A 27,637-nucleotide genomic window follows, 5' to 3' on the forward strand; every position below is an offset into this window, starting at 1 on the left:
AATCGCCTTCCTTGTACGTAGCCCTGGATGTAATCCCAAACAATCTTAGCACTAGATAATAGATCATCGTCGATTGCGTTTTCATGGCCTACCACTCCGTCAAGACAGTCGGCGTTGCGACGTGTAATGAATGCATCCCTCGCCCGAAGCCAATATTCCGCATTTCCACCCATTCTACCGAAGCACAGACAATCTAAGAAGGCCTCTAGAATGTGAGAAGTTCCGTAAGGCGAAGTGTTGAGCGTCTGAGCGACCATGCCCCAGATTTCATCCAATATTTGCCACTTCTCCTCTTCGTCTCCATGGAAGACGTCTGAAGCATACCAAACGCTATCGAGGATTACACCTCTTGCGGAAAGGGTACAAGAATCTATGATTTTGGGATGGTTAATGGACCCGTCACGAGCGATGGCACGCTGCCAGCGTGGGATTCCTTTTGCCGAAAGTGACCACCTACGAACATCCCAGCGTGGTACCCATGACGGTATGTCAACGAACGGTATGTCATCGATTTTCCTGTTCCATTCGTAATCGTGACAAACATGATCCAGTATGGTAATGTCGTTTCTCTCTTGAATATATTTCACTGCGAATTGATGATACACCTCTAGAGTTGCTAGGTGGTAGTCGGGGTTCATAACAAACACACGCTTGGAGTTATTATAGAGCTCCATGAAAGCGTATACTCTATCGCGAGCGTCCGATAGCTGCAGCGTTTTCCCAGTGCTGAGCTGTGATAACAAAGAACTCGTGGGCCATTCGTCCGCCGTACATATAGTTTCAGCAATGGCCTTCTCTTTCTCTCTGAAAGCCTGCGCATGGGACCACACAGTCCCTTCCCATAATTCGAATTTCCCGTATATTCCGCTCCCACGCATCAACAACCAAATGTATAATCGCATCAGCTTTTCCCAGCTAAATTCGCTGTTGTGCCAGAGGACTAGACCGTAATGCGCAGATGCCGCTTCTCTGACAACCCAACCACGCCTGAACCAGCTTTGACGGAACAGGTTGAGCATAGAATGCCAGCGAGAGTCGGAATGGAGGGTATCATCATCTTTGAGGTGAGGAAAGGCACCCTGCGACGTATCGATATGTCTGCAAGTCTCGTCGATCATCCGATTGACGTCGTCCACTAAAGAGCACGCCAGTGGTCCATGGCCATTGTCCTCAGATCCAATGTAGATTAAGACACACTTCGCCGAACGGTATATATCCCCCATAATGGCTACCTGGTGCCCCTTCTCTTCCAAATCATCTTGATTGATGCAAATACCATCAGCCCATAGCTTACGCCTTTTATGAGGGAGTCGAAGTCGCCGCAGCACGTTGGAAAGACTCTTGGTGATTCTGATCACGCGGCCGTCACACATGATCTTCTTATTCTTCTTGCTTTTGCCCCAGACATAGGATATAGCCTCGAATGTTGTCTTGGCCAAGGGCGCTGTCTGTAGACTGCATTTGAGAGGGTCGTTTCCGGTGCCTCGGTGTAGAACGATGTAGCGGAAAGACCCATCACGAGGTAGCTCGTTATATTGGTATGGCTGAGCTGGCGGGGTTTTGTGGGGTTTGCGTGTCATTGTGAATGCTTCGCTCGCGTGGCCGGGGGGTTCTTGGAGATGCGATACTTCTCTCTTTCGTAGAGTATCTCTTCGCGTATGAGTCGTATGAAATGCGGGAGGTAAAGAGCGTTGAAGTGATCTTTGGTATCGGAGGGAGACGTCGATTGGGAAAATGAAGAGCGAACGAAGGGTTCAAACGGTGAGGCTTTGGAGTGCGAAGAGATTGAGAATGAACAGGCTGAAAGCGGGGAAGATGACTTCCGATCTCGTGCATGATATTTGCAACCATGCATTGCTACCCATGATGGCAGGGGCTGTGCCGCATTGCTGCATACACAACACCATGTCTCGATCAGAAAAACATGTCCAAAATGACACCAGCATCTCCATCAATCCCAACTATCTTGCATGGAATGTCAGTCAGATCTACTGCAACATAAAGATTATGTTTTTCTTTGGTCTCGCGAACACCTGATGTGCCCCTGTACATATACCCCATGCTGTGAGATGCTTCGTGAAACCCACCAATAAGAGTCGCTACTTCCTCGCCATATCCTGCGCCACAATCGCCCGAACATACCCCGCCACCTTCTCTGCAACTGGTACGCCGTGGCGAATACAAAACCCATGCGGCCACCCCTCCCTCTCATCAATCTCCATGACGGGTTTCCAATTCTCGCCCTGGCCCTCCACCTCCTCCACTCCATCCCCGCGACTAAACCTTCCACGAGTGTGGATCAGCGCATCTCTCGTCGCATCAGCAACCCAATGATCTTTGCGTGCGAACAAGAAGCGCAAGATGGGCCGCGGGTGCGGATGCTTGGTCGCGGGCTCTGAAGCGGCGGCGCCCCAGATCTCCTCGTCCCAGATGTCGGTGTCGATTTGGAACATCTCATCGCGGGCCATGTGGAGTGCTTCGTGGATGCCGTGGGGGGATTTGACAAAGGCGGCGGTGGTTTGCGCGGCGTCCGTGGGGAAGTCCATGAATTTTGCGATTAGGGTTGTCAGAATGGAAATGGGCAGGAACATGGTAAGAAAGTTGACGAAGAGAGCTGCAAAGGTCGCGAAGTTTGAGTTCTTCAGGAAGGGCTATACGATACTGTTAGCATGTGCGCAAAAATAGCACGAAGACATGCCTGGAATGGAATGGAACCCAGCCATTCCCCATGACGAGAACAGGATACATCCCAAAAAACGTCTCTAATCTCCAACAAAACAACAAGAAAAACAGTACTCACAGAAGCCTTCATCCCACTCTCACTCCTCGCAATATCCACCACCGTAGGAAACAGCCCCACCGCCCCAACAACCCTCGTCTCAAAATCCTCCCCCACCATCCCATGCGCCCTCAACCTCCTAATAATCTCCAAACAAATATAACTCCCCACACTATGCCCCACCAAAACCACCCTAACATCCCTCGCACCACCACTCTCCTTAACCTCCTCCACAAGTTCCGCAAGCTCATCTTCCGAATGCCTAATCTGGTCCTGCAACCCATACGGCGGCTGTTTCCGCCATTTCATCGTCTTGATCTCTGCGTCGTTCATTTCGAAGCCAGAGAGACTGCGGCCGTAGACTTGGAATTCTATGGACCGGTCTGAAGCCGTGTTGTGGGTTAGTAGCCCGTAGAGGTGGGTGAGGAAGGTGCGGTAGTATTCTACGAGGCCTGGGTTGCCGGTTACGAAGTAGATGACGTAGGTGCGGGATGCGGGTTTTTTTCCGGGCTCGGGGGGTGTGCGGAGGTGAATTTGCGAGGCGGGGGCTGTGGAGGACATTTTTGGTGGTGCATATATTATCGAACTGATGATCGAGGGCTGTGGAGGGGGCTGAAGTGCGATTTAAAGAAGCGCGACTTTTGATATCTCGGGTGCGCTAATGTTCTTACCGGGGATCGTGCATGGTGGCGCTATGCTTTGTGTGGTATAGCGTGCGTCGATGGCTTCTAGAACCACGGACTGTCCTGACCGACAGAGATCGACCACCGAACTTCGAAAATATGTCAAACGTTGACATTACACAAGAAGATAGCGAGCGCAAAACAGGAAAGTTCGCTTGATATTACCAGGTGGATCGGGTATCACTACATCTTCCAATGACTAGTCCTTCATCAACTTCCAAGTGCATGCTCAGTCCTGCTTCAAAAACAACTCAAGCACTCCAACCATCTTCTCTTTCCTAGCTGCCCTTTCCTTCTCTCTACCACCATCCTTCCACTTGACTAAACAATCTGCAAAGACGACAGCGTAGTTCCTCACGATAAGCTGGCGGATAGCCTGTTCAGGCACCCGACTCAACGTCTTCCTTCTGACCTTGGCTTGCGGACTGGACGGAAGGCTCATATCCATGCTTGCTCTCTTGTTGCTGTCTTCCGGGCGCGGTTTCGAAACCTCAGTAATCTGGTTCGCGATGTTTTGGAGGAAAGAGAGGATGAGGAGGAAAGTAGCGTTGTGGTTGGGCGCCGTTGCTAGTATCTCCAAGATGGTCATCTTCTCATCGTCAGATGTGAAGAACGGGGAAGATGCACTTTTCGAGGCCTTCTCCTGACGGGCTAACGCTTCTTCTAACTTTTCCCACAGACTCTTGGTGATCACGCCGTCTGTGAGGCTGGATAGGAAAGTGATGAGGGCTTCAGCTAACATTTCGACTCGCTCGGTGCTGCGAGTCTCCGGGTAAAATGCGTCGACGAATGGGGTATCGCAGTCCAGCGCCTCATAAATCCCTGCAAGCTCGTCCTCTCGGTCATGTCCATCAGTACTTCGAACTTCAACAAAAGGCCACCCTGCGTTGTCCTGCCAAGGCGCCCTTTCCCCTTCGCTCTTGGTCATGTCCCATTCGGCCAGGGTTCGCTCCGTCAGGTCTTCTATCGCCTCGGTCAGCCGAAATACTTCCCTAGGCACGCTCCATTTTACCTCGCCACGGGCTGGTATCTGGTTTTGCAGCTTTCTGATACCGCCTTCGGGAATCTTGATCAGCTTGTCAATTGACCGTGCAAGTGCCGATGGTTGCCAGTGGGCGCGTATTGGGAGGAAGTGGTCACGTCCGTTTTCAACGCGAAGGACGAGGATTTCGTCAAGCACGGCGTCCCCTTCGTTGAGGTCGCGAACTGAACTTGTGCTCTCAATCTTGAGTTTCAGTTCGACGTTGAGTACTTCGGCGGGCGCGAGCGTGAAGTATTGATGGATGTCGTCTGGACTTGGTTTATCAAGCTTGTCTTGAGCTTTGTCAAAGGTGACAGAGAGCCACGGCGGGAACGGACCGGCAGGCTGGTCTTTGTCCACCGGACGATCAGCGAATCCGAAGGTGGCTGGTACACGGCCAGTGTTTGCGATGGTGATGTTACGTCTTGTAGATTTTGCGAATTTGACGTCACCGAAGTCGACACCTTCGAAGGTGCTGTCTGTTTTGTCTCGCCCGTCAGATGGAGAGCCGGTTGCACGTTCTACCACTACTGCAATCGACGGGCGGCCTTCATTCTCCTGACGGTCTATCTCACGAGCGACTTCGGCATGAATGGCGGTCTTCAGCTCAGGGATCACGGCGTCGTATTGTAGTTTGAAGACAGCGTCCAAGGGTTTGTGGTCGGAGCTGAGAACACGCATGTGGGTGGTGTAATACTCGAGCAGTATCTCAGCCTGAAGATCGTCTTTAGTCTTGATCGGCTCAGGCTCAGGGTCTTCATTCTCATCGTAGTCGTCGTCACCATCGTTGTCTTCGTCGTACGCGTACAAGACATTCTTGACACTGTTGACATCGTAGTCGCCTGGCAGGTCGATCCCCTCCATCTCTTCAGCATGCTTACGTGCCGCCTCTTGTTCCCTGACTCGGGTATCGTACTCCTGTTTAGATGCTCGCGTCCGGTAGAGGATGCGATCGCACCAACTAGGACAGCGACGCTTCTCACTTGAGTCGAAGACGCCAACTTTGCCGACGTCGTACTTGTAGGACGGCAAGAACCGAATAGGGCCTTCTTCCCACCCATCATGAAAAGCCTTGTCGCTCTTCATCATTTGGTGCAACTCATCGTGCGGTAGTAGGGATGAGATGGTGGTTTGTAGTGAGGCTGGATCGAGTTCTGGCGGCATAGGAACGGCATCGCGCGCTTCTTCAGATGATTGCTTGGAGCCATACCCGGAGTCGTCCGATGTCGAAGTACGACCAGCATTTTCTTCTTTGTCCAAGTCTTTTGTATGTATGGTGAGTAGGCGGCGCACGTCGTCGCCTGGCATCCCATGGAGACGATAGTTCAGGTCGCCAAACCAAAAGGCAAAGTCCTCGTCACCTAAACCTTCACCGGTGTTCTGCGAAGAGCCTAGGGAATCTATTACAGGATCGAAGCGTGTTCGGGAGTTGATCTGGGCAGCGTCCCAATTTCTTCTCTCCAAAGATGACTTGTCCGCTCCAGCCGCCAGATGGGAATTTATGAAGACGAGCCGAGTTGTCTCTCCCAGAACGATGCGGGTCGTGACACCGCCCTTGTTGCCCATGTATCCCATCAAGCCAGTGCCGACACTTGTGGTACTAACATTCTTGATCTGCGGTAGGACAGCTGGGGAGGCATAGATGACAAGCCACAGACCAATGAGCTGCTGCTCTGATACCAGCTGATAGCCCTTGGGCAGCACAGCTTCCAGCGAGGCTTTCCATTTGTTCGCCGTGGAGGGGTCGGTGAAGGGTCTCAGAGCCTCTGCGGCAGAAGTGATGTCGACAATTTCCTGGAGGCCTAGTACGTAGATATCGACCTCTTCTCTGCCTGGGACCTCTCCTGATTCGCGGTGGGGGACAGTAGGCTCTGATGTGCTATGCCGTGCTTCCTGGGCGGGGATGCTCTCTCTGCTGCCCTTGCCGTGCTCTCCAGGGTCGGACACGCCGAGTCCAGCGAGCGACTCTTCAATGCCCTTACCCTGGACGAACCACTTGCCGACATCCTGCTCGGTGCCTTTTTGCGCGCCCGTGTTCCAGGTGCCGACTTTGATGCGCACGTTGCGCGGTCGCGTGTACTCGGCGCGGCGCTCGTATAACGCCTGCGAGAGCGATGTCTGGTGGGTGGTGATGGAAGCTATGCTCGGCGTGCGCGGATCGAATGCGCCGGGGATGGTGGCATCGAGGCGCTCAGTGGAGCGCACGGAAGAGGCGTCGGGCGCCATGGCGGGGTGAAGGAGGATGGCCGAGGGTGAGAGGCGCGGCGAAGGTTTGCAGGGAGGGATGCAGGGTCTGCGTGAACAGGAAGGCATTCACCCCATGGCGATGATTTGAGTGGGTAAGCGGGCACCAGGCAGTTGAGCCACAGTCCGCTGCTGGCAATGACGATGATGAAGAGCCGGGCAGTGCCAGGACGCCGTCGCAGTGGCTTTCGGCATGGCTGTGCTTAGCTCCTCGACACCCCACGCTGCAGGGCAGGAGCTCTCCAGGGCCCGGTGCCTGACTACACCAATCCCGTCCACACTCTCCCTCTCCTTCACCTCCACCACAACAAACATCCATATCAGTCATGGCGCCACACCGCAAAGCCCGCGCAAACCAGAACCAAGCGCCTCCCCAGCCGTCAGACTACGAGACGGACGCGCCGCCTGCTGTCGACGTGCCCCTCCCACCGCCGCGGTCAAACGAAGAGCTCAACTTCTCCGTCCTGCGTCGCGAGTACGCAGACCTCGTCGCCATAGAGCATGTGACGCCATACGCCGCGCTATATACCTTCAACCTCGAGACGCAGTCATGGGAGAAGATGGGCATTGAGGGTACTCTCTTCATCTGCCAGCTGACTCCCTCGCCCATCGGGGCCGAGCGATACTGCGCCATCATCCTCAACCGTCGCGGCCTGGACAACTTCTACCAGGAGCTCACTAGCAGTGAAGAGATGGAGATATCCGATCCCTATGTCATCATTCAGGGCGAGCAGGTCTACGGCATCTGGATCTTCGCCGACCCACCACCAGCTTCCACCGCCAACTGCCGTGTCGAGACCGCCGCCAAGATGATGGACATCGCCGACAGGGCAAGAGCGAGCCGCGAGGCCCTTGAGCCTGCCGTACAAGCGAACGAGCCTGCCGAGGCCGCCTCCTCTGCCCCGATGGGCCGCCAACTGTCTCTGCGAGAGCTCTTCGGCCAACAACGCGAACAAGACGCCGGTTTCAGCATACACAACCACAACACCCAACATATGCCGACCATGCATCAGCAACAACCATACATGCAGAATCCTGGCATAGCACAGCCTGACGTGCTAGGTCAGCTTTTCATGAAGGCTAAGCAAAACCACAATGGCCTTGGCTGATGTGACTTTACTCCAGGTGCTGTGCGACGGGAATTATTCGGCAAACGCGAATGCTCGCCCGCAGAGCCGCAGTCAGACGACACGCTTGTGCCCTCTTCGGAGTTCGACGCTCAAGTCAAATCAGCTCCGGAGCTACCCAGGAGCGCTTCAAGTCATTCCGTCAGAGAACACGAGCGCACAATTGAGCGCGAGAATGATGGATAGTCATTTATCATTGGCCACCTCCTCTACGACATTACATGGATGTTGATGAGATCCGTCTCCATCTTCATCCTCTATTGGCTTGCTACGCACGAAGAGCGCAAAGATCGGCAGATCATCTATATTCTTGTGTCCATTCAGATACTGCAGCTTGATGCAAGCTTGAAGGACTACTGGTATGGATCTCTCAAGAAAGGTTGCAGGTGCAACTGCAGGTGTCGGCAGTCTTGTGGACGACGATATGAGGGCAGGTCTATTGTCGTGTAAACTGGGGTCAGCTTGCTTTTCAGTGCACGTTTCAACGTATGTACACTCTTACTACATCGATACCCTATTTCAAGTCTTCATCCATAATAATATGGTTTAGATCATTCGACTCAATGCCAGCTTTATCTGACCATCGGTCGTGACCTTTCCCTGCTCAACATCTTTGAAGACTCTGATACTTCAGCACTTGGACCATGCGACAGTAAAATGTGAACTGGGGTGTCTACTATGTTATTGCTCTGAATATAAATCTAGTCCAGTGTCACGACTGGAAGACACGGGACAGCTCAGGGACCTGGTAGGGCTGAGTGACCTCACTCCCGCAGATCCCTGCATGCTACCCCACGGCGGGGCATGCGCTCCCAAAAATTTCCAGGCGCAAACACTCCCACGACGCAACAAGCCATTGTACACACATCACACACCATGTCTGAATCTCTCCGCGTTCTCCTAGTCGGCAACGGCGGCCGCGAACACGCCATCGCCTGGAAACTCCTCCAATCGCCCTCGATCGAGCACATCTACGTCTGCCCCGGTAACGGCGGCACCGCAACCCTCTCCGACAAAGTCACCAACGTAACCACCGTAAAAGACAGCGACTTCGCCGGCCTCGTCACCTTCTCCAAAGAAAAAAACATCAACCTCTTAATACCCGGCCCCGAAGCCCCCCTCGTCGCCGGCATCGTCGACTACTTCCGCGACAATGGCCTCCGCAGCATCAAAGCCTTCGGACCCAGCGCAGCCGCCGCGCGCATGGAAGGCAGCAAGACCTTCAGCAAAGACTTCATGAAGCGCCACAACATCCCGACCGCCGCCTACGAGAACTTCAGCAAATACGACGACGCAAAAGCGTATCTCGACTCCATCTCCCACAACGTCGTAATCAAAGCCTCGGGCCTCGCAGCAGGCAAAGGCGTCATCATCCCACAAACCAAAGAAGAAGCCCACGCCGCGCTCAAAGACATAATGCTCACCCGCGAATTCGGCACCGCAGGCGATGAAGTCGTAATCGAAGAGTTCCTCGAAGGCGACGAGTTATCCATCCTAACCTTCAGCGACGGCCGCACAATCAAATCCCTCCCGCCCGCACAAGACCACAAGCGCATCTACGATAACGACCAAGGCCCCAACACCGGCGGCATGGGCACATATGCGCCCACACTTATCGCACCGAAAGACGTGCTCTCGCGCGTCGACAGAGAGATCCTGCAACCCACCGTCGACGGCATGCGCGCCGAGGGCTACGAGTTCAAAGGCGTGCTCTTCACGGGGCTGATGATGACGAAGAACGGGGCGAAGGTGCTGGAATACAACGTCAGGTTTGGAGACCCAGAGACGCAGAGTCTGTTGGCGCTTATGGAGGGGGATTTAGCGGAGGTTATGGCGGCGTGTGCGGAGGGACGGTTGGAGGGTGTTGACGTCAAGGTGTCAAGTAAGAGTGCGGCGACGGTTGTTGTAGCCGCAGGCGGTTACCCAGGGAGCTATGCGAAGGGCACGGTTATGAGGTTGGATGATGTTCCTGAGGGTGAGTCTCTTTTTTTTTCTTGTCTATGGAGGTTGTGATGGTGCTAATGTGACACAGATGTCGTCCTCTTCCACGCCGGGACCTCTTTCTCGGATAGCACGCTCAAGACCGCCGGTGGTCGTGTCATCGCTTCGACGGCTACAGCGCTCACACTAGAGGAAGCTGTTGCGAAGGCTTACAAGGGCGTCGAGTGCATACATTTCGAGGGCATGCAGTATCGCAAGGATATCGCTGGACGGGCGCTGAAGAAGTGAAGGTGAACATTGGAAACATACGGCGTTTAGGGCAGGCATACCAAAGACTTCTTAGGAAGTAGAAGCTGGAGGCGCGAAATGCGTTACGTCAGAATTGAATATAGTGAGTGATGGGAATTAGATCTTTGCATTCGGTGTATGCTACTGGATATTCGGATCTCTTCGTCTAGGTATGCATAGTCCAGATTTGTTGTAGAGGCAATCAGGCATACATTGCGCTGATGTGCTGTGTTCTTGCGTATAGACGATTGTGACGTGACGAGATTTTAGCAAGCTGAGTTACCTAGTCGCGTCGAGTTTCCAATCTTTTTAGGATGGAGGACTGGCCTTGGGTGCTCGAGATCATAACAAGAGCATCGAGCGAGGAGGATACGTTTGGATGGCTACCTACCTACCTAGCCATTGCCTACACGATGAGATATTTTTAATTAGCTACGTGAACATTCGCCCTCAACGAGTCACGACCCGAGAGCAAGGGTGTTGGCAGTCGTGGTGGCACGACGCGGTCAGGAGCTGCCATTGTCAGCCGTTGCCTTGTGCTTCTTGTCTTTCTTATGCTTCTTCTTCTCATGTGACGCATCGTCATCTTCCTTTTTCCGCTTCTTCTGTGTAGCATCCTTATCGTCTGACACTTTACCATTTGACGCTTCAGTGTTGAGGGTGTTCTGCGGTTCAGTGCCTCCTGCAGTCTTCTCCTTTTCTTCTTGTTCCTTCACACGCGCAGCTCTCAGCTCGTCTTTCTGCCGTATCGCGTCCTGCAGTACTGGGCTGTTCCGCTTCAGGGCATCGGCAGCCGCGGCGACACCAGCCTGCACCTTGTTCTGTCCATCGCCGCTGCCGAGCCATTCGTTCTCGTAGCCCCAGCCAGTGAGGTAGATGCCAATGTGGTAGCACTGTACGCTGTTCGAGTCGTAGGTCATGGGTTTCTCCTCTTTGGCGACGAGCTTGACGCCTTTGCCGAGAACAAGCTTGTTGAGCTGGTCTCTGGCTTGAGGGTTCTCGATGATCTTCTCCTTGAATCCAAGGAGTTGTGGGGCCCAGAGCTCAGTCAGCCATGTCTCTGCGGTTTCGAATCCATTCTCGGGATCGGACAGCACGATTGCTGCAACATAGGCTTCGACGATGTCGGCGACGACCTTTTGATATTGCTTGGAGTTTTTGTCCCACTGAGAGCGATGCTTCAGTCGGTCTGGGAACCCATAGGCGTTGGAGAACTTGCTCAAAGCGGAATTCTCGACTAGTCGTTCGCGCCAGGTGCAGAGGTCTGGGACGTCGACGTGTGGAAAGCGGTTGTAGAGGGCGCGGGAGGCAATGAGTTCGATGTAGGCGTCGCCGAGGAGTTCGAGTCGCTCGTAGTCTAGACTGAGGTCCCCGCCGAGCGTGGAGCCAGGGATGCTCGGGTCGAATATGGCGGATCGATGCGTGAAGACGGCTTCGTGCAGGTGTGGCTCTTTGATAGGCGGCAGGGGAGGCAGGTCCTGGGCGGCGCGTACTTTGCGCTCGATGTAATCGGGTATGGCGACTTTGACTGCTTTGTCAGGCCGTTTCTCGTCGAGCTCGCGCTTCGCTCTAGCAGAGATTGGGTTGTTCCGGGCACAAAGTAGGCGACGGAGCTCGTGCGCATGATGGATGATATCCTTGTCTGCCCCGACAGTCGCCTCTTCTGCGACAAATCTGTCCAGCAGAGCCGTTAGTCCAGTCTGCATGTCCTGGGAGGAGAGCTCAGGCTGCGGTGGATGTGAATTGTGATTCGCGCCGTTGCGATGCTGAGGCTGAGGCTGGTGCCTCTTGTGCTGTTGGTCGCGGCCATAGTGATTGAAGCCTCCGCCACGTTTTTGCGACGCCATAGCTTGGAACGGTGGTTAGTCTTTGGGCGTGTGGTTGGTGACGATTTGGTCCCTCGAAAGTTGGTGAGAGGCTCGGTCGCGCTAGTCGGGAGCGCCAAGGGCACCTCCGCGACATTTCAGATATCGCCGCAACGCCGCAGACCCGCATCGCAGGCACAATGGCGGTCCCACGGCAGAGGGTCTTGGACCTGATGAGGGTGTGTATGATTACTGACAAAGTCTTCGTTCATCTCACTGACACGTGCAGGTCCAATGCAAAGTCTTCAACACCACGTACAACCCCGAACGCATCCGTCTCGGATCGCGCATCCTGCACCAGCGCCTCAAGGGTCCCGCTGTCGCTTCTTACTACCCGCCGCGGATAGGAACAATTAGTCAATTGCGAAGCCTCTACCCCGAACACCAGATCATCGATGAAGAAGAGGAAGACTGGCTGGAGCACCTGAATGTTGCAAAGTCAAGAGGAAAGGGCGCGCCCAAGAAGAAGAGGACTGCTGCTGGTAAGCCCCATGCATCTAAGACGGGGTGTATGGACGATACTGACCCATTACAGAATCCAAGAAGTTCAACAAGAGGAAATAGACGGAGGTCATATGATACCAGTTTTGCCGACATTCACGATGGAGCAAAGACTCTTAATGATGTCACAGCATGCTACGAAGCAAGTGTACAAAATTCATGTCTCGGCGTTTGGCCTGAGCTTTTTCATCATATTTTACTCTTCACGTCGTCTAGTCCCTTCGCTTTCCATTCTCTGGCAAACTCCTCATCCCATGCCGTCTTTACGTCTAGATGCTCTTTGATCACGGGCGCGTTCACTTTGTGGTGCTCCACGGTACAATATGTGATCTTTCCGTCCAGACTGGTCATGTCGCCTCGGATCATGGCCATCTGCTTTCCGATACTCACTACCTTGCTGTTGAGCCGCACTCTGGTGTTGATTGGCACAGCTTTGAGATAGGAGATGTTGAGGGTTCGTGTAACACCGCCCATGAATTCCCAGAAGCCAGGCCGAGCTAGGGGACAAAGTGCTGTCGTTGTTGACATGTCGAATATGACTCCAGCAGCACCTCCATGCATGACGTCTGCCGCATATCAGCTACGGGTAGTGATCAACACCTAGTTACATACTGTTCAAGTTGGATAGGTTGGGCGCAATGAAGAACTCGTAGGTAACGGTGCCATCGAGAGTGGCATCCACAAGCTCCAGATTCAGCATGACCTCCCGGTCAAAGTCCTTAACATGGTTAATAGTAGCTTCTTGAATGGTGTTGATGTTTCCATACGACGTGGTTCTTTGGCCTACGAGCTGCAAGTAGCTTGTACTTCTCGAACATGGCCTGTACGGCTGCCATTGCCTTTAGCCGATCTGCCTCCGGGACGCCCATTGTGAGCCTGGAACAATGTAGAATGTTACGAGTATCTTTGGTAGACCATTTGGAATGTCGGAAGGCTCGCCGTCTACACGTACGCTATCGGCTTAGTCGGGTGATGCTGGGGATGGATGATCGACGTGAAGCTCCACATTGCCTCGGCTTGTCTACTCGAGTGTCGCATCCGCGCCTGCGATACTTGCTCAAGCCATGGCGCGCTCACAGAAGCCACATCTCCTTTTCGCAGCATGCCAGTACAATGACTCTGCCCATGTGGGCGTCGGTGCCGTGGCTGCCTCAGATACTTTCTTGTGGTGTTTCAAGTACGTGGTTCGTGCCCACCTGTTCCACCTGTTTCACGAACAGAGCCACCCGCGTACGGCCAAACTTCGTCATGACCCGAATACACTTCGGCGCTTGCCACCAATGACCACAATTCGCGACTTGTTCTATTTCTAGTGTATCATTAGAAGAGGGTCTGCAGTCCAAGCTGAACTAGACCCTTCCCCTCTATTCGTTCGCTGCGCTGCTTTTAACCAGACAGCTGCCGCCGATTACTTGTGTCCACATCTCCATTCGCTGCTTCGGGGTTCTTGCGACTGGGCTGGATAACCATCGCACATCTTCGACATGGGCTCAGAAACGACTCCGGTACCGCCGGCACTGCGGAAAAGGGTGTTGAAGGTGCTGTTCATCTCGCTGCTGCTAGACTTGGTACGTCATCCCCGTCGCGTGTAACCGCTCGCGTGGGCTGACCCTGACAGATATCCTTTACATTCATCCTCCCGCTATTCCCCAAACTCATCGAGTTCTACCGTAACCATGAAACCGGAGACCCGAACACGATCCTCTCCAAGATCCTCGCTGGCCTCAATGCGTACAAGAACTCGTTCGCGAAACCCATCAACTCCCGCTACGACATAGTCCTGCTCGGCGGCGCACTCGGATCGCTTTTCTCGCTGTGCCAGGCAGTCGCGTCTCCCTTTATCGGAACACTTTCAGACAAATATGGCAGGCGCACAGCTCTCCTGTGGTCCATGGTGGGCAACATCTTCAGCGTTGCGCTCTGGGTCGCAGCCACCGATTTCCGCACCTTCCTTGCCAGTCGCGTGGTGGGAGGGCTGAGCGAGGGCAACGTGCAGCTTGCCATGGCCATCGCGACCGACATCAGCGACGACAGCCAGAGAGGCTCGACCATGGCGCTTGTGGGCGTATGCTTCAGCATCGCCTTCACCTTCGGGCCGGCGCTGGGCGCATACCTCTCTACACTGCAAGTCATGGACAACAACCCGTTCGCGATGGCAGCGGGCTTCTCTCTGTTCTTGATCGTCTCGGAGACCATCTACCTCTACATCAGCCTTCCAGAGACGCTGCCATCGGCGAGCAAGGCTGAGAACGGCACCACGAACGGGCATGCCAAAGGCAGCGAAGCACCGAAACCTCGCGGCCGAACGAACTCGCACTTCCTACTCAACGCTACGCACTTCACCTTCATCCTGTTCTTCAGCGGCATGGAGTTCTCGCTACCCTTCATGACATACGACCTCTTCTCCTACCAGGCCAAGGACTCTGGACGACTGCTTGGTTTCATTGGGTTGGTCGCATCCCTCCTCCAAGGATCCGTAGTGCGGCGGATGCACCCTCTCAAGGTGGTCCAAATGGGGGTGGTAAGTTGCACCATTGCCTTCCTCATGCTCGGAAGGGTCCAGACGCAGGGCGCACTCTACGGGGCCGCTGCGCTTCTTGCCGTAACAAGCGCGACCGTCGTTACCGGCCTCAACAGTCTCTCGTCATTCGAGGCGAGCGCAGACGAGCGAGGCAACAAGCTGGGCAACCATCGGAGCTTCGGTAAGCCAAGACTCCCATCTCCATCGGAACATCTACTGACATGTATCAGGTCAAATCGGACGTTCCCTCGGACCCCTCATCTTCTGCACACTCTACTGGTGGGCGGGCCGCGAGACGGCATATGCGACCGGAGCTGCCGGCATGGTCGGAGTCGGCGCATTGGTGTTTGGAGGACTCAAGGTGCCACCGGGCACAGAGAACATTGGCAAGAAGGAGAAAAAGGCAGTCAAATAGGACAATGGCCGTGTTGTGCCAAGTTCATGTTCAAGACATTGGAAGACGCGTTTTGCGGTCTAGAAATTTCGAGCCGTTGTGTAGATGCGTCGAATGACACCCATAGGTCAGCATATACATTTCTCAGATAAGAAAGGAAATATAGCTGTCATCCGTATGCAAGGGTAGCCCCATTCTGATACCATCGTGGTTATCGTTGGTACATTGACCGTGATCTGTAGCCATCTCAGCCACAAGCCTCTGCCACAGCAAACATCACCGTCATAAGTCAAACTTCGCTCCACGCCTCGCAAAGCTTTCCCCGAAAGACAAGCAATCGCTGTACACATGTCCGACGCGCTAGGTCACCCCCGCACTCACTACGCGTCTCGCAAGACCCACTAAACTGACTCGACCTCGGTATCTTATTAGCTCCGGACTCAGCTAGCAGTAGGACCGACAAACGGCAACTGTGGAAGACGATCACGTCGGGCCATTGCGTTTCCTCCTTGAATTGAAGCTTTTCACTCCCAGTGCCTCTCTCACACCCACGTCCAACATTCACCCGAAAGAGGAGTCCGAGACCGAGATCAGTCAAGATGGATGCAACAGCGGCTGCTGCATCTGTAGCAGCTATTTCCGGGCTAGCAGCCTACGTCAACGCGAAATACCACATTGCACAGGACCTGAGAGGACTGAGGTTCAAGAAGAACGCAGCTAGCTACTATGAGCAACTCGGTATGTTGCCCAGCGATACCTTTACTTACGTCGAGACGCAGTTCGGAGCTAAGTCAACATAGAGAAAACTAAGAGGCTATCCCCTTGGTACGCTTTCGCGACTCACGTTCCACTTTACAGCAACAACCTAGCCATCTGGTCGCGGGACAAAACGTACACATGGCAACAAGTTCACGATGGCGCCGTCCAATGGGGACACTTCTTTCTCTCTCAAGGCGTAAAGCCGGGTGATATGGTCGCTACTTACATGATGAACAGCGCAGACTTCATGGTTATTTGGTTGGGTCTGTTTTCTATCGGCGCCGCGCCTGCCCATCTTAACTACAACCTCAAAGGAGAAGGACTAGTGCATTGTCTCAAAGTCGCGGATGTGAAAGTCGTGCTTGTTGACGAGGAAGAGGGATGTCAAGAACGGTTCGAGGGTGTGAGGACGACAGTGGAAGAGTTGGGTGTCACAGCTTTCCGGGTCGATCAAGACCTGATTAGCAAGGTTCAGCAGCACAGCACTCAAGTACCCGGCGATCAGTACAGAGAGAACGTCAAGGGTTCCGATCCGACATGTCTCTTGTACACATCAGGAACGACAGGCCTACCAAAAGGAGGAAAGTTCATGGTAAACCGTTTCCACGAACGAGGAAATCCGCAAACCCTTGCCTTTGACCAGAAAGCCGGGCCAAACGGAGACCGATGGTATTGCTGCATGCCGCTATTCCACGGTACAGGTGGCCTATCTGTGCTATCAGCACTTTCAGGTGGAGTTAGCGTGGCGATAGGACGAAAGTTCTCCGTCAGCACATTCTGGGACGACATCCACGACTCCCAGTCTACCCTTTTCGTGTACGTCGGCGAAGCAGCGCGATATCTGCTTATGGCGCCACCACATCCACGGGAGAGAGACCACCGATTACGCGCCATGTACGGCAACGGCATGCGACCCGATGTCTGGAACCGATTCAAAGAGCGCTTCAACGTCCCTGAAGTAATAGAATTCTTCAACTCGACAGAAGGCGTTCTGGGTATGGTGGTTCACAGCAAAGGGCCCTTTACAGCGACGACAGTAGCGCAGCACGGTGCTATTATCAGACGACTTCTTCACGACGTATACATCCCTGTTCCCATCGACCCGGAAACTGGAGAGCTACTCCGGGACCCCAAGACTGGGTTCGTGAGGCGCAATTCGTACAACGAGGGTGGCGAGATCTTGGTCGCTGTACCCAGTGAAGAAGCATTCGCTGGGTATCACAACAACCCAAAGGCTACGGCGAAGAAGTTCGAGAGGAACGTGTTCAAGAAAGGCGATCTGTTCTACCGATCTGGTGATGCGCTCAGACGGGATGATGATGGGCGCTGGTTCTTCCTTGACCGACTAGGCGACACATTCCGATGGAAGAGCGAGAATGTGTCTACAGCTGAAGTAGCAGAGGTCCTCGGACAGTACCCCGGTGTAGGTGAGGCTATCGTATACGGTACACTTGTCCCTGGCCATGATGGTCGCGCTGGCTGCGTCGCTCTCCGACTTGCCGATGGCGTCAGTCCCGAGACGTTCGACTGGAAGACGCTATTGGAGTATTCGAGGAGCAAGCTGCCGAGATACGCAGTACCGGTCTTCTTGCGCTTGGTCAAGGAAGCAAGTAATACGGATAACCAGAAGCAAAATAAGGCGCCGCTGCGGATGGAGGGTATGGAGATTGATAAATTTGGCACTAAGGTTGTGGGTGGCGGTGCTGATGTGGTTATGTGGATGAAGCCGGGTGAGGATCGGTATGTGAGGTTTACTATGGGTGATTTGGAGGCTTTGAGGAGTGGGAAGACTTTGCTGTAAACAGATACTCTGGATGTGTGGAGGGGAGACGCAGGACGATGAATACGATGGAGGGCAAGGGTTAGGTTACAGGAGTGTGATCTCCATTCCGATGTCCATTCAAGCCATATATGGGAACGAAACAACATTTACAATGAAGTCATCCCTTAGCTGTGCACCCCCCAGCGGGAGACATCTAACACTTGCCTCCTAGAAGTCTACACCGCTCTACCAATCTCTGCTCTTCGGTTTCTCCTCTGTTTTTTTTTCCTCTTTAACAGGTATAGGGAAAGGCGAAGCCCTCATAACCGCCTGAATGAACTCCACCAACCCATCCATACCCCCAGGCTCATTAAGCCAATGCCCACCCTCCTCAAAGCACTTCCAATCCACGACCCCACCCCACTCTTCAAGTTTCTTCCTAAGCTTCTCCCCATTCCTAACAGGCACAACCTCGTCGTCCTTGCAATGCTGCAAAAGCAACGGCATCTCAAACACACCCCGCTCTCGTCCAGGCACTCCCATGAGTTCAGATAGCTCCTCCGCCAACGGCAACCACCCACACAGCCCCATGAACCCTCCAACACGAATACCAGAAGTCACCAGAGTAAAGATTCCAGTAGCGCACCCCTGACTCATCCCCGCTACAATCACATTGCGCAATCCCACAGGTTTCATCTCTTCTTCAAGGACTTCTAGAATCTGCGCGACGCTCTGCCATAATTCTTCTTTCTGTGACTCGGCGTCTTGATCGGGCCGTTGCACGGATGTCATGTCGAACCATTGCGGTATTACTTCTCGCTCGCTAACTGCGCAGGATGATGGTGCGTTGGGGAAGACCCATTTTATACCGGGGAAGATGTCTGTGAACTTTCGCACGGAAGTGTCTTCGCTTTCGAAGAGCTCCGAGCAGAAGGTTTTGGCGTCGCTGCCGCGGCCGTGGAGGAAGATGATGGTGTGGGTGTGGGGGGCTGTGGGGGCGACGATGTGTGGAGTGGTCGCCATCTTGAAGGCCATATTGAAGGTGGTATGTAGCTACCTGGGTGGTGGGTTGTATCGACGTAGAGTAAAGCACGTCCTTGACTCAGACTGAGGCTTGGTTATGGTTTGGGCTGGTGATGCGGAGAGTTGATAGAGATCTTGGTCGCTCAGTGAGATCTAGTGAGATCTGGTGAGTGCGATTCTCCCGTAGCCTCATATCGGGCCGTGGAGTCTGTGCGCATTGTCGTGGTTGTGGTGCCTGATTATCGCGCACGTGAAGGCAGCCATCGTGAGATCCCCCCGTAGCGGCGCCACACCCAAGCTAGTGACTCTGTGTCTATTCCAGGCAAGCGTGGTCGACGGGTCACGATAGTCGCCCCCGAAATTTTGCGACTTGGCTGCGGCAGGACCCTCTCTTACGATAACGGAAACTTGCTCATGCTTAGCAAAATCGGCGACATGATTGGCTCGTTTGTGGCCAGCAAGGTACCGTCACCATGACCTCCACATCGCGCCGTCCCTGCATGAGTTCAGATGAATGCAATAGCTATGCTTCGCTCTCACCATGATCGGTCTGGTTACACACGCTTAGACAACATGGTAGATCTCGAAAGGCGACTGGTTCGCAAGCTCGGTACGTCGGACCACCCGTCAGATCCCCACGTTGCGCATCTAACCAACCGCAGATTGCTTTATACTGGTGGGGAGAAGATATCAATTGACATAATGGCAGCTGATGGTATCCCAGGTGTATTGCTGCGCTGCATACTTTTTCAACTACCTTGATCGCAGCGCTTTCGCCAATGCCTACGTGTCTGGATTGAAGGAGTCTCTCGGACTCGAGGGCGACCAATACAGCATTCTGCTTGCCATGTTTACTGCGGGCAGCTGTGTTGGTCAAATACCGCATGCCCTCATCCTTCAGAAAGTCGCGCCCCGGTTCTGGCTGCCCTTCACATTGCTAGTGTGGTCCGGCCTAACAATGTGCTCTGCGGCATGCAAGACCTACGCCCAGCTATGCGTAGTTCGGTTCTTCCAGGGCTTCTTCGAATCAAGTCTCTATAGCGGCACCATCTATATCCTTGGTAGCTGGTATAAGCCTTTGGAAATTGCCAAACGTACAGCCATCTTTACGGCTATTGGGCAGATTGGCAGCATGTTCGCTGGTGTGATGATGACCGCGATGAACGAGAGTCTGCATGGTCAGACTTCGCTTCAAGGATGGCAATGGGTGTTTATTATCAGTACGTCCACCTCTTGAGGTAGACCATCGCCACTAATCGCTTTCAGACGGTGCAATGGGAATCCCCTTCGGCATCTTCGGACTCATGTTCTTCCCCAACTTGCCGGAGTCTACAGATGCCCCCTATCTCAGCAAAGAGGAAATTCAGCTAGCAATAGGTCGCCTGCCACCGAAGAAAGATTGGAGCCATGACATCAGTCTCAAATCCCTTGTTAAGAGACTGTTAGCCAAACCGGATATTTACATCTTTACTCTCTACTCAGTAGTAGCCTGCGCATTGGAAGCCATCGTTCTGCAAGGTCTATTCTTGCTCTGGATGAAAGCAAACAGCGAGAAATTCTCCTCGTATGCGACTACGACCTACCCGTTAGGCATACAGGCCGTGTCTATTGTCTCCAACGTTGGGGCCGGCTACGTTATCGACATGACTAATCGCCGCATACCGATGGTTATACTAGCTGGCGCTCTGCAGCTTCTAGTCTCAATCCTGTTGTTGATACCCAATCTTCCGACCGCTGGAACTTTCTTCGCATTCTACTTGGCCGGTACCTCGTACATCGTCAACCCCATTCTCTACGGATGGGCTAGCGTGATCTCTCAACGCAGTGGTGATGACGCTTCTCGATCGGTCACGCTGTACATCATGAGTATGGTGCAGTCGATATTGTACACTTTCTGGGGTATTGCACTCTATCCAGCAAGCGATGCGCCGTACTGGAAGAAAGGGTATATCGCGATGATCGTGGTCGTCTTTGCGTTCTTTGGCGTGACTGCGGCTGTTCATTGGGTGAGTATTACGGTAATCCTATCGCAGTCATTTACTGACATATCTGTAGTTGGATCAAAGATCTCAGAAGATTGAGAGTAACGCGTCCGAGGAGATCACACAGATGAGTGAAAGAATGAGCGAGAGGAATAGAAAGGATCCAAGACTGGAAGATTGAGATAAGACATATCACGAGAGCACCGAACTACATGCGAAGTGCCACGCAGTGGAGTTTAAAAGCTTGCTTGAGTAGCGACCGAACACCTGGCATGTCATTCCTCCATCGCTCATGCTTCCATGCGGATACCTCACCGCGACAGATTCTAAGTATCAAGGCGTCCTCTCACTTAGTCTCAGAGCCTATCCCTCCCGGTAGTAATGGCCCAGATTCAATCAATACAACCACCCTGTCTGCTCAAAGGCGACACCTTCTCGACATGACCTTCCATTGCTGCATTGGACGACGTAGCTACTCGCACAGCTGATTGCACAGGCAAAGAAGGCGACGTTGCAAGGTAGTCGCAGTCGCCTTCCTCGCTTTCCTCATCAAACGGTACAATTGTCGCCGCGGTACTCAAAGTCAAATGGCGTATAGTCGGGAAACAAGTAACCAATCCCGTCATAGACATCAGTCATGTTGGCCAAGTCACCGTGAACAGAGACTAGACTGCGTACCGAGAATTAGTGACCACGTTTCGGGAGCGTATTTTGGGAACTTACACCGCTGACTTCGCTACCCGGTGCTTCACCATAGCGTTGACCAGTTGAGCAATTTCGTTATGGTCGTTGTGTGTTGCCATCAACTGCGCTTGGGTGACATGATCGGCATCAAAGACAACGACTGTGCTGTCCTCGGTAGGACAAGCAGGCATAATAACGGCGACACTATGGTCTTGGGCATGAATGCTGCCTTCAATGTGGACGAACGTGGCCCTGAAACCGTTGGTCTCCATGATGTGCGGCGCTCCGCGTCTAGAGCAAATTAGCGCTTGGCCTGGTGGGGGGCATAGATGATAACGTACTCAAAGGTTTCGAACTTGGCGCCGGGGATATCGGCGTAGTACGACTCAGCCATCTTAGGACAGACGATTTCCGCTCCGTTCTGGACGTAGCCCTTGACACCGAAAGCGTGGTCGTGATGATGATGCGTAGGCTATGCAATGTTAGTAAAGCTCATCAGAGTAGTAATTAGGCGGATTAAGATCGCTGACTTACCCACACCTGCGACACTGGCTTTCCAATGTTGATCCTGACCCATTCGAGCAAGACCGCCACGATCTCAGCAGGAGCATCCAGAACAGCAACATAGGTGTCAGTTTCAAGCAGGATCTGGCGGTACGCGGATACACCAGGTGGTCGGACGACCCAGACGCCGGGTAGATCTGCGTACGGTTGCGATCCACTGAGCGACTCGACTGTGAAGTTGTTCCGACCGAACCAGATGTAATTCGTGTACTTCTCACCGATCTCAGCAGTCAGGGCAGGGTCAACGACGGGAATGCTCAGTTCGCCGCGTTCGACGGAGACATCGAAGAACGATGGCTCGACTTCAGTGTTGACCGATATGTCATCTGCAAGGAAGTCGATGCATAAGCGCTGGTTGTTGTATATGGTCTTGTAATGACGGGGTATCATGAGGCCGTTGACCGAGATAAAGTCGTATACTCGGAGATCGTTCGTCGAAGGACCGAAAAAGGGATGGTCTTCGTATGTGCGGATAGCGAAGGGTAGGTAAGTGTCGGGGTTGAAGATGATTGACATGTTCAGTGCTTGGTCAAACACTAACGGCCGAGTTAGAAAGGTTGTGAAAAGCAAAGTAGGTGATGACCAACCTGCTGGAAGTAGTAAGTCTCCTTCCACCGGCTCGAAACGGAGGGTGGAATCATTTGCAGATATCTTGCTGAGCAGCAACGGATCCCACTTTTGACCATCGGAGATCATATACGCCGCGAGATATCCTGTTGATCGTCAGACTTTGATACAAATATCTCAGTGGACGTAGTACCATCCAAGTAGCCTTCTGGAGCAGCCGTCGGGTCAAAAAGCGCATAGCTTCCCCTGACCACAGCAGCAAACGCGTCATCACCACCTTGTACTACTACAGAGTAGTCCATAGGTTCGAGTTCAGGTCGGGCAAACATCCAAAGAGCTAGGATCTCAAAGTCAGCTTCCCATCAAACGGTATCAAGAGAGAAGACCTACTCCCTAAGCCAGAAACCTTGTCAATGCGCTGCTTCAGACTGCCTGTCTCGTACGAATACGTGATCGTCTGGCTACCATATGGGACGACTGTTTGGTCCATACCATCCAGGGCTATCGTTGTGACTATAGACTTGGTGCGGAATTGAGAGCCACTGATCCTCACATTGCGTACATCGGACGTGTTGGAGTTGATGCCAATGGCTGCGAGACCACGCTGTACAAGGTCTGTAGGTACCTCGGACTGACGTGTTCGTAAAGCCAACGAGCTGGATGACAGGAAGCCCACCACCAGAGCTGAGAATGCTCGGGTTGATAGCATTTTGTTCGAGCTGATTGAAAGAGAAAGCCGATCGAGGTTGGTACGTAGTACAAGCAGAAGATTGAGAAGAGATGTGATGGACACAAAGGATGTCATTGCAACGATCTATATACTGAGCCTGCGCTCCTACGCATAGTTCATTTCTCTAACAGACTTTCATGCTACTCTTCGTCTCGCGTCTCGCGTCGATGAAGCGGACGAACCTTCTCCTCGTTCGCGCAGGCCTTGACTAATGCCCAGCAAACGCAGTGGATTGCGATTACTGATGATACGAGCGTGGCTCATTCCATGCACCGCGCGTGATGTAGTCTCTCGTACTCTGGTGGTAACCCCAGGATCTCTGGTCGTGGTGTAGAGTTTGAAAGTCAACAAGTCGACTTTAGGACAGCCTGCTTACGAAGTCGGGAACGGCAACACCCGTAGTCAAAACTCTAGTGTTACCAAATCTGTCGACCGACTCCAGATGCGGTAATGCAGCGCACCCAGTTAGCAGTACGGAACGGAAGTACGTTCGTCTTAGCGGTGCCGACAAAAGGGCCGACTAGATATGAACATGGCCTTGAAAGATGGTTTAGTCCGCAGCGAACACCGATGGCAGCCAAGATGACCTCTTGTAGCTTCGGACGAGTTCTGCAGCAGCGGACGAATGTAGTCGAATTGCGTCGACATATCAGCTTGGCATCACGCGTCGTGCCACAGGTCATGGACTGAGTAAAGTACGTGTCTACGTTGAGAAGACCTAGATTGCATTCCTACCCCATACATCTCCACACGGACAAACTACTTCACAGCTCTTGCATCCATCACTTTGCAGCGATGTCGCAGCTATCTCTCGAAAACGACCTGTCGCACGCTAAACTTGATGAGATCTCAGCCTTTTGGTTTCGTCATCTCCAAGACCAAGACCACATCATCAGCCCTAGCATCGAGGACTCGGCGCCATGGTTCTCACAGAATGATGCTTTCGACCGGGAATGCACGTAAGTACTCAGCTTATCCTAGATACTTTCCCGCGAACAAAAGCTTACTTAGCCCCAGGGACAAGTTTGGCGGATTGCTCAAACTCATTCAGGTCCTAGAACCAAATGGAGCGGACATCGTAGCAGCAGCAAAGCCATGCAAGCCTATGCACTGGATCAGTCTGATCATATTGCTTGACCAACTCCCAAGAAACTGCTTCCGAGGTGCTCAAGCTCGTGTAGCCTTCACCGTTTTCGATAGTCTGGCTTTGGCAGTGGCCTCCAAAGCAATTGACTCCGGTGTTCCTAAGGATTCAGAAGTTCGCTTCCGACTGGCATACAGATTCTGGTTTTACATGCCGATGGAACATTGCGAGAGCCTGGCAGTAGCAGAATCGTTACACAAAGCACACTTTGACATGTTCCGTGACTATGAGAGGCTGCTAGAGAGGGATGTCGAGGGATGGGACGGTAAATTCGCCCAGTACCGCGACGTGCTTCTCAAACGAAGGAGCGATTTTGGGAAGCTGAAGGGTGTTATTACTAGCATCTGTGAAAGCAAGCTGGACGCACTTCGTCGGTTTGGGCGCTTCCCGCAGCGGAACGAGGTGTTGGATCGCACTTCTACAGCCGAGGAGCTGCAGTTCTTGGACGGAAAGTGATTGTCGAAGATGGATGACGGTGTCGGATTCAATCACTATAAAGAAAGCCTACTGAAATACTACCCAGTGTTATTCATCTGTGCCATCAACTCTGCATGAAGTCTTACGTCGTGATCATAAACATCGTAGAGCAGTATTTGCATGTGTTTCACGCATGCCAAGCGATTGAGAACCGAAGTTTGATGTTGACAGCGCCACGCCATAGATTTATCGACGAAAGGAACAGAAATAGCATCAGTGTTCCACTCATCCGATCCGACAAGTTGCTATCTATGTAGAATGACAGCTTTGCTCACTGCTTGACGCTGACAGTCGACAAAAACATGAGGACTCGATGGAAATGTCAGCGGAAGCCACGGCAATGTCACGCTGGAGGCGTATGCTCTTGGCCTTTTCCTGCTTTCCATTCCGCATAAAACATTCATAAAGACCATGTAGTCCCCAAACGTTGTTGATGCGCGCTTTCCGACGAGGCTGGCTATCACTGTATCCCAAGTCTTCTAGATAAAGCAGTTCGGCTTCCTCAGACTGGCCTTGCTCCAGAAGGAGTGCGCTCAGAGCGTGGCGAACGGGTTGCATCCAGAGTGGCGGATCAGCGTAGGCGAGGTTATCCTCCAACTTAATGCCGTGTCGTAAGACGGAGAATGCCTGAGAGTGATTACCCTTGCGATACTCCAACTCGCCCTCCAGCATGGCCGACGCTACAGCTAGAATGGGTTCTGCTGGAGAGGAGGGACTGTACATACGGTCCTCCGGTACGGACTGACGGGTCTTTTCGAAAGCGTCTCTTGCCTGGCTTGCCTCATCTATCCTCCCAAGTACTGCGAAAGCAATCCCTTTGGCATAATGGATTGTCGCTTTGTAGACGCAGAGTAAAACCGGATCTACCGGCTCCGGGAGCTCGAGAATCTCGTCCCAGCGACCAAATCTAATCAACACGTGAGGCAGCGTTACGAGTTGCCACTCGGTCCAGTCTACCATTCGTGGCGTCTTGATCGACATGAACTCCAAAGTCAATACTTCAGACATCCGTGTCGCAGCGTAGAGAGCGCCCCGAGACCGACCAGACATCATGGCAGAGTAGGCCATAGCGTGGATGTTATGCGATCGATATGCGTTGTAGATGAGAGCTGCTTTGGCCCCACTCCCGAAGTATTTGTCATCCGCACGTATAGCGTCAAAGTTCGAATCGACAGAGCGACGGTAGTCGCCACAGGCTGTGTCGATGTGTGTGGCCATGTGTTGCATGTGAGAGCCATCAGGTACAAGTCGTCGCAGACTGTCAGCCGCGGGCAAAGCCACTTCTGGGAAAGGCGACATCTCCATCATGTGGATGTACAGATGACACAGACCCGGGTGTTTGAGACCATCGGAACGTGCCAAGCCCCTCTCCAGAGCGGCTCTTGCCTCGTCCACATCTGTGCCTGTAGTCTTCCCGGTGTTGAGGTCCCAGAGCTGACGCGGACGAGTGCACATGACGGCATCGGCGAATAGTGCGACCACGTCGAGATCTTCCCCGTACTCTTCGTAGACCGAGCGCATAGCTTTTGCATAGGCGTAATTGAACGCCGATAGGTCGTTTGGAACATCTGTGTTACTCTTTGGGAAGCGAGCATTGAGGGCCGTGATGAGTGCTTTCTCCACGGGCGAGGCAGCGGCCGCGACGTCATTGGCTTGCGACAAGGCGCGAAGTATCTTTTCGATGGAATTTGTGCGATCTTCCGGTGTGAACATGCGCCATGACTTGTTGTAGTTCGGGCCAACAGCGTAAGCAATACCCCAGTGGGCTAATGCGCAACTCGCATCATGTACAGTCGCCGCCTCAAAACACTGCATGGCTGCTTCATGGTTGAATGAGTAGCACCACACAAGACCACGGGCGAACCATGCTTGCGCTTCGTGAGATGTCGTTTGAGCATCTCGTCTGTATTCCCCTAGATCGTAATATGGGGCCTCACCGTTCGAGGCATGGCCATTCCTGTTCTGGTTAGCAATGGTAGCTGAATCTGGAAAAGGGAGGCTTACTCCATTGCTTGATGTGGTAGTAAAAGTTGTAGTAGGATCGTATCCGGGAGTCTGGGACTGATGTCGCTTTTGATCAGTTGCCGGTGGATAGCTATCACTTTCTTGGTACGAGCGCGCTCTCATCAGCGTTTTGTGTCTGTCGTGCGAGAGAAAAACCACACCTTGATATAAACTGTATAATCGTTGTCCTTCGCCGACGTTGGCGCTTGTGCCGAGGTCTAGCTTGCTTTAGTCGGCGTTTACCTAACAGACATCTCCAGGGCTCGGGGACTCTCTAGAACCCCGCCCTACTGCGCTAGGTCTTCTGCCCGAGATAGCACCTTGATTTAGCAGCTGAGATTTTATGACGTAGGCGATTTCCAGCTGTCATCCAGACAGGGCCGCGAGAGATGTGACGGAACGGAAGTATGGCCCCTGCCGTCCCGTCGCACGACTAGCGTACCGGACTTATCGTGGCACGCTTAACTTGAGGCTGACTGAGTTATGGCCGAAAACGCGAACCTGTTGATGCCATGCTTTGCAATCCGGACGAATCTAGGATGACTAGGTATCTGCGCACGTTTGGTTGACTTCACCT

At 53.1% G+C, this 27,637-nt stretch overlaps 13 protein-coding genes across 13 annotated transcripts; 7 read left to right on the plus strand and 6 right to left on the minus strand.

Annotated features, from left to right (window-relative positions):
- Window positions 1–2,099: 2,099 nt before the first annotated feature.
- On the minus strand, window positions 2,100–3,340 carry J4E88_010094 (uncharacterized protein; the record flags this gene model as incomplete). The annotated part of the gene is made up of 2 exons (XM_049403689.1): window positions 2,100–2,651; window positions 2,801–3,340. The coding sequence occupies 2 exons, from the start codon at window positions 3,338–3,340 to the stop codon at window positions 2,100–2,102; spliced, it is 1,092 nt and encodes a 363-aa protein (XP_049250618.1).
- A 351-nt stretch (window positions 3,341–3,691) lies between these two features.
- On the minus strand, window positions 3,692–6,709 carry J4E88_010095 (uncharacterized protein; the record flags this gene model as incomplete). Its single annotated transcript, XM_049403690.1, has 1 exon — window positions 3,692–6,709. One exon carries the CDS (start codon window positions 6,707–6,709, stop codon window positions 3,692–3,694), a length of 3,018 nt encoding a protein of 1,005 aa, XP_049250619.1.
- Window positions 6,710–7,053: 344 nt separating this feature from the next.
- Window positions 7,054–7,836, plus strand: J4E88_010096 (uncharacterized protein; the record flags this gene model as incomplete). The annotated part of the gene is made up of 1 exon (XM_049403691.1): window positions 7,054–7,836. One exon carries the CDS (start codon window positions 7,054–7,056, stop codon window positions 7,834–7,836), a length of 783 nt encoding a protein of 260 aa, XP_049250620.1.
- An 894-nt stretch (window positions 7,837–8,730) lies between these two features.
- J4E88_010097 (uncharacterized protein) lies at window positions 8,731–10,083 on the plus strand (the record flags this gene model as incomplete). Its single annotated transcript, XM_049403692.1, has 2 exons — window positions 8,731–9,829; window positions 9,887–10,083. The coding sequence occupies 2 exons, from the start codon at window positions 8,731–8,733 to the stop codon at window positions 10,081–10,083; spliced, it is 1,296 nt and encodes a 431-aa protein (XP_049250621.1).
- A 506-nt stretch (window positions 10,084–10,589) lies between these two features.
- On the minus strand, window positions 10,590–11,930 carry J4E88_010098 (uncharacterized protein; the record flags this gene model as incomplete). The annotated part of the gene is made up of 1 exon (XM_049403693.1): window positions 10,590–11,930. The coding sequence occupies one exon, from the start codon at window positions 11,928–11,930 to the stop codon at window positions 10,590–10,592; it is 1,341 nt and encodes a 446-aa protein (XP_049250622.1).
- A 158-nt stretch (window positions 11,931–12,088) lies between these two features.
- J4E88_010099 (uncharacterized protein) lies at window positions 12,089–12,512 on the plus strand (the record flags this gene model as incomplete). Its single annotated transcript, XM_049403694.1, has 3 exons — window positions 12,089–12,127; window positions 12,178–12,430; window positions 12,484–12,512. 3 exons carry the CDS (start codon window positions 12,089–12,091, stop codon window positions 12,510–12,512), a joined length of 321 nt encoding a protein of 106 aa, XP_049250623.1.
- A 126-nt stretch (window positions 12,513–12,638) lies between these two features.
- On the minus strand, window positions 12,639–13,318 carry J4E88_010100 (uncharacterized protein; the record flags this gene model as incomplete). Its single annotated transcript, XM_049403695.1, has 3 exons — window positions 12,639–13,015; window positions 13,062–13,167; window positions 13,217–13,318. 3 exons carry the CDS (start codon window positions 13,316–13,318, stop codon window positions 12,639–12,641), a joined length of 585 nt encoding a protein of 194 aa, XP_049250624.1.
- A 615-nt stretch (window positions 13,319–13,933) lies between these two features.
- On the plus strand, window positions 13,934–15,385 carry J4E88_010101 (uncharacterized protein; the record flags this gene model as incomplete). The annotated part of the gene is made up of 4 exons (XM_049403696.1): window positions 13,934–14,017; window positions 14,068–14,970; window positions 15,013–15,151; window positions 15,201–15,385. The coding sequence occupies 4 exons, from the start codon at window positions 13,934–13,936 to the stop codon at window positions 15,383–15,385; spliced, it is 1,311 nt and encodes a 436-aa protein (XP_049250625.1).
- Window positions 15,386–15,963: 578 nt separating this feature from the next.
- J4E88_010102 (uncharacterized protein) lies at window positions 15,964–17,924 on the plus strand (the record flags this gene model as incomplete). Its single annotated transcript, XM_049403697.1, has 2 exons — window positions 15,964–16,102; window positions 16,234–17,924. The coding sequence occupies 2 exons, from the start codon at window positions 15,964–15,966 to the stop codon at window positions 17,922–17,924; spliced, it is 1,830 nt and encodes a 609-aa protein (XP_049250626.1).
- Window positions 17,925–20,111: 2,187 nt separating this feature from the next.
- J4E88_010103 (uncharacterized protein) lies at window positions 20,112–21,071 on the plus strand (the record flags this gene model as incomplete). The annotated part of the gene is made up of 3 exons (XM_049403698.1): window positions 20,112–20,115; window positions 20,175–20,914; window positions 20,964–21,071. The coding sequence occupies 3 exons, from the start codon at window positions 20,112–20,114 to the stop codon at window positions 21,069–21,071; spliced, it is 852 nt and encodes a 283-aa protein (XP_049250627.1).
- A 368-nt stretch (window positions 21,072–21,439) lies between these two features.
- J4E88_010104 (uncharacterized protein) lies at window positions 21,440–22,976 on the minus strand (the record flags this gene model as incomplete). Its single annotated transcript, XM_049403699.1, has 5 exons — window positions 21,440–21,560; window positions 21,614–21,865; window positions 21,916–22,046; window positions 22,109–22,851; window positions 22,970–22,976. 5 exons carry the CDS (start codon window positions 22,974–22,976, stop codon window positions 21,440–21,442), a joined length of 1,254 nt encoding a protein of 417 aa, XP_049250628.1.
- A 1,254-nt stretch (window positions 22,977–24,230) lies between these two features.
- J4E88_010105 (uncharacterized protein) lies at window positions 24,231–25,035 on the plus strand (the record flags this gene model as incomplete). The annotated part of the gene is made up of 2 exons (XM_049403700.1): window positions 24,231–24,394; window positions 24,453–25,035. The coding sequence occupies 2 exons, from the start codon at window positions 24,231–24,233 to the stop codon at window positions 25,033–25,035; spliced, it is 747 nt and encodes a 248-aa protein (XP_049250629.1).
- A 270-nt stretch (window positions 25,036–25,305) lies between these two features.
- Window positions 25,306–27,065, minus strand: J4E88_010106 (uncharacterized protein; the record flags this gene model as incomplete). The annotated part of the gene is made up of 2 exons (XM_049403701.1): window positions 25,306–27,013; window positions 27,061–27,065. 2 exons carry the CDS (start codon window positions 27,063–27,065, stop codon window positions 25,306–25,308), a joined length of 1,713 nt encoding a protein of 570 aa, XP_049250630.1.
- Window positions 27,066–27,637: the final 572 nt, after the last annotated feature.

Source organism: Alternaria novae-zelandiae (assembly GCF_023758075.1).
Source record: "Alternaria novae-zelandiae strain BMP 2774 chromosome Unknown scaffold_28, whole genome shotgun sequence".
Lineage (NCBI taxonomy): Eukaryota > Fungi > Ascomycota > Dothideomycetes > Pleosporales > Pleosporaceae > Alternaria > Alternaria novae-zelandiae.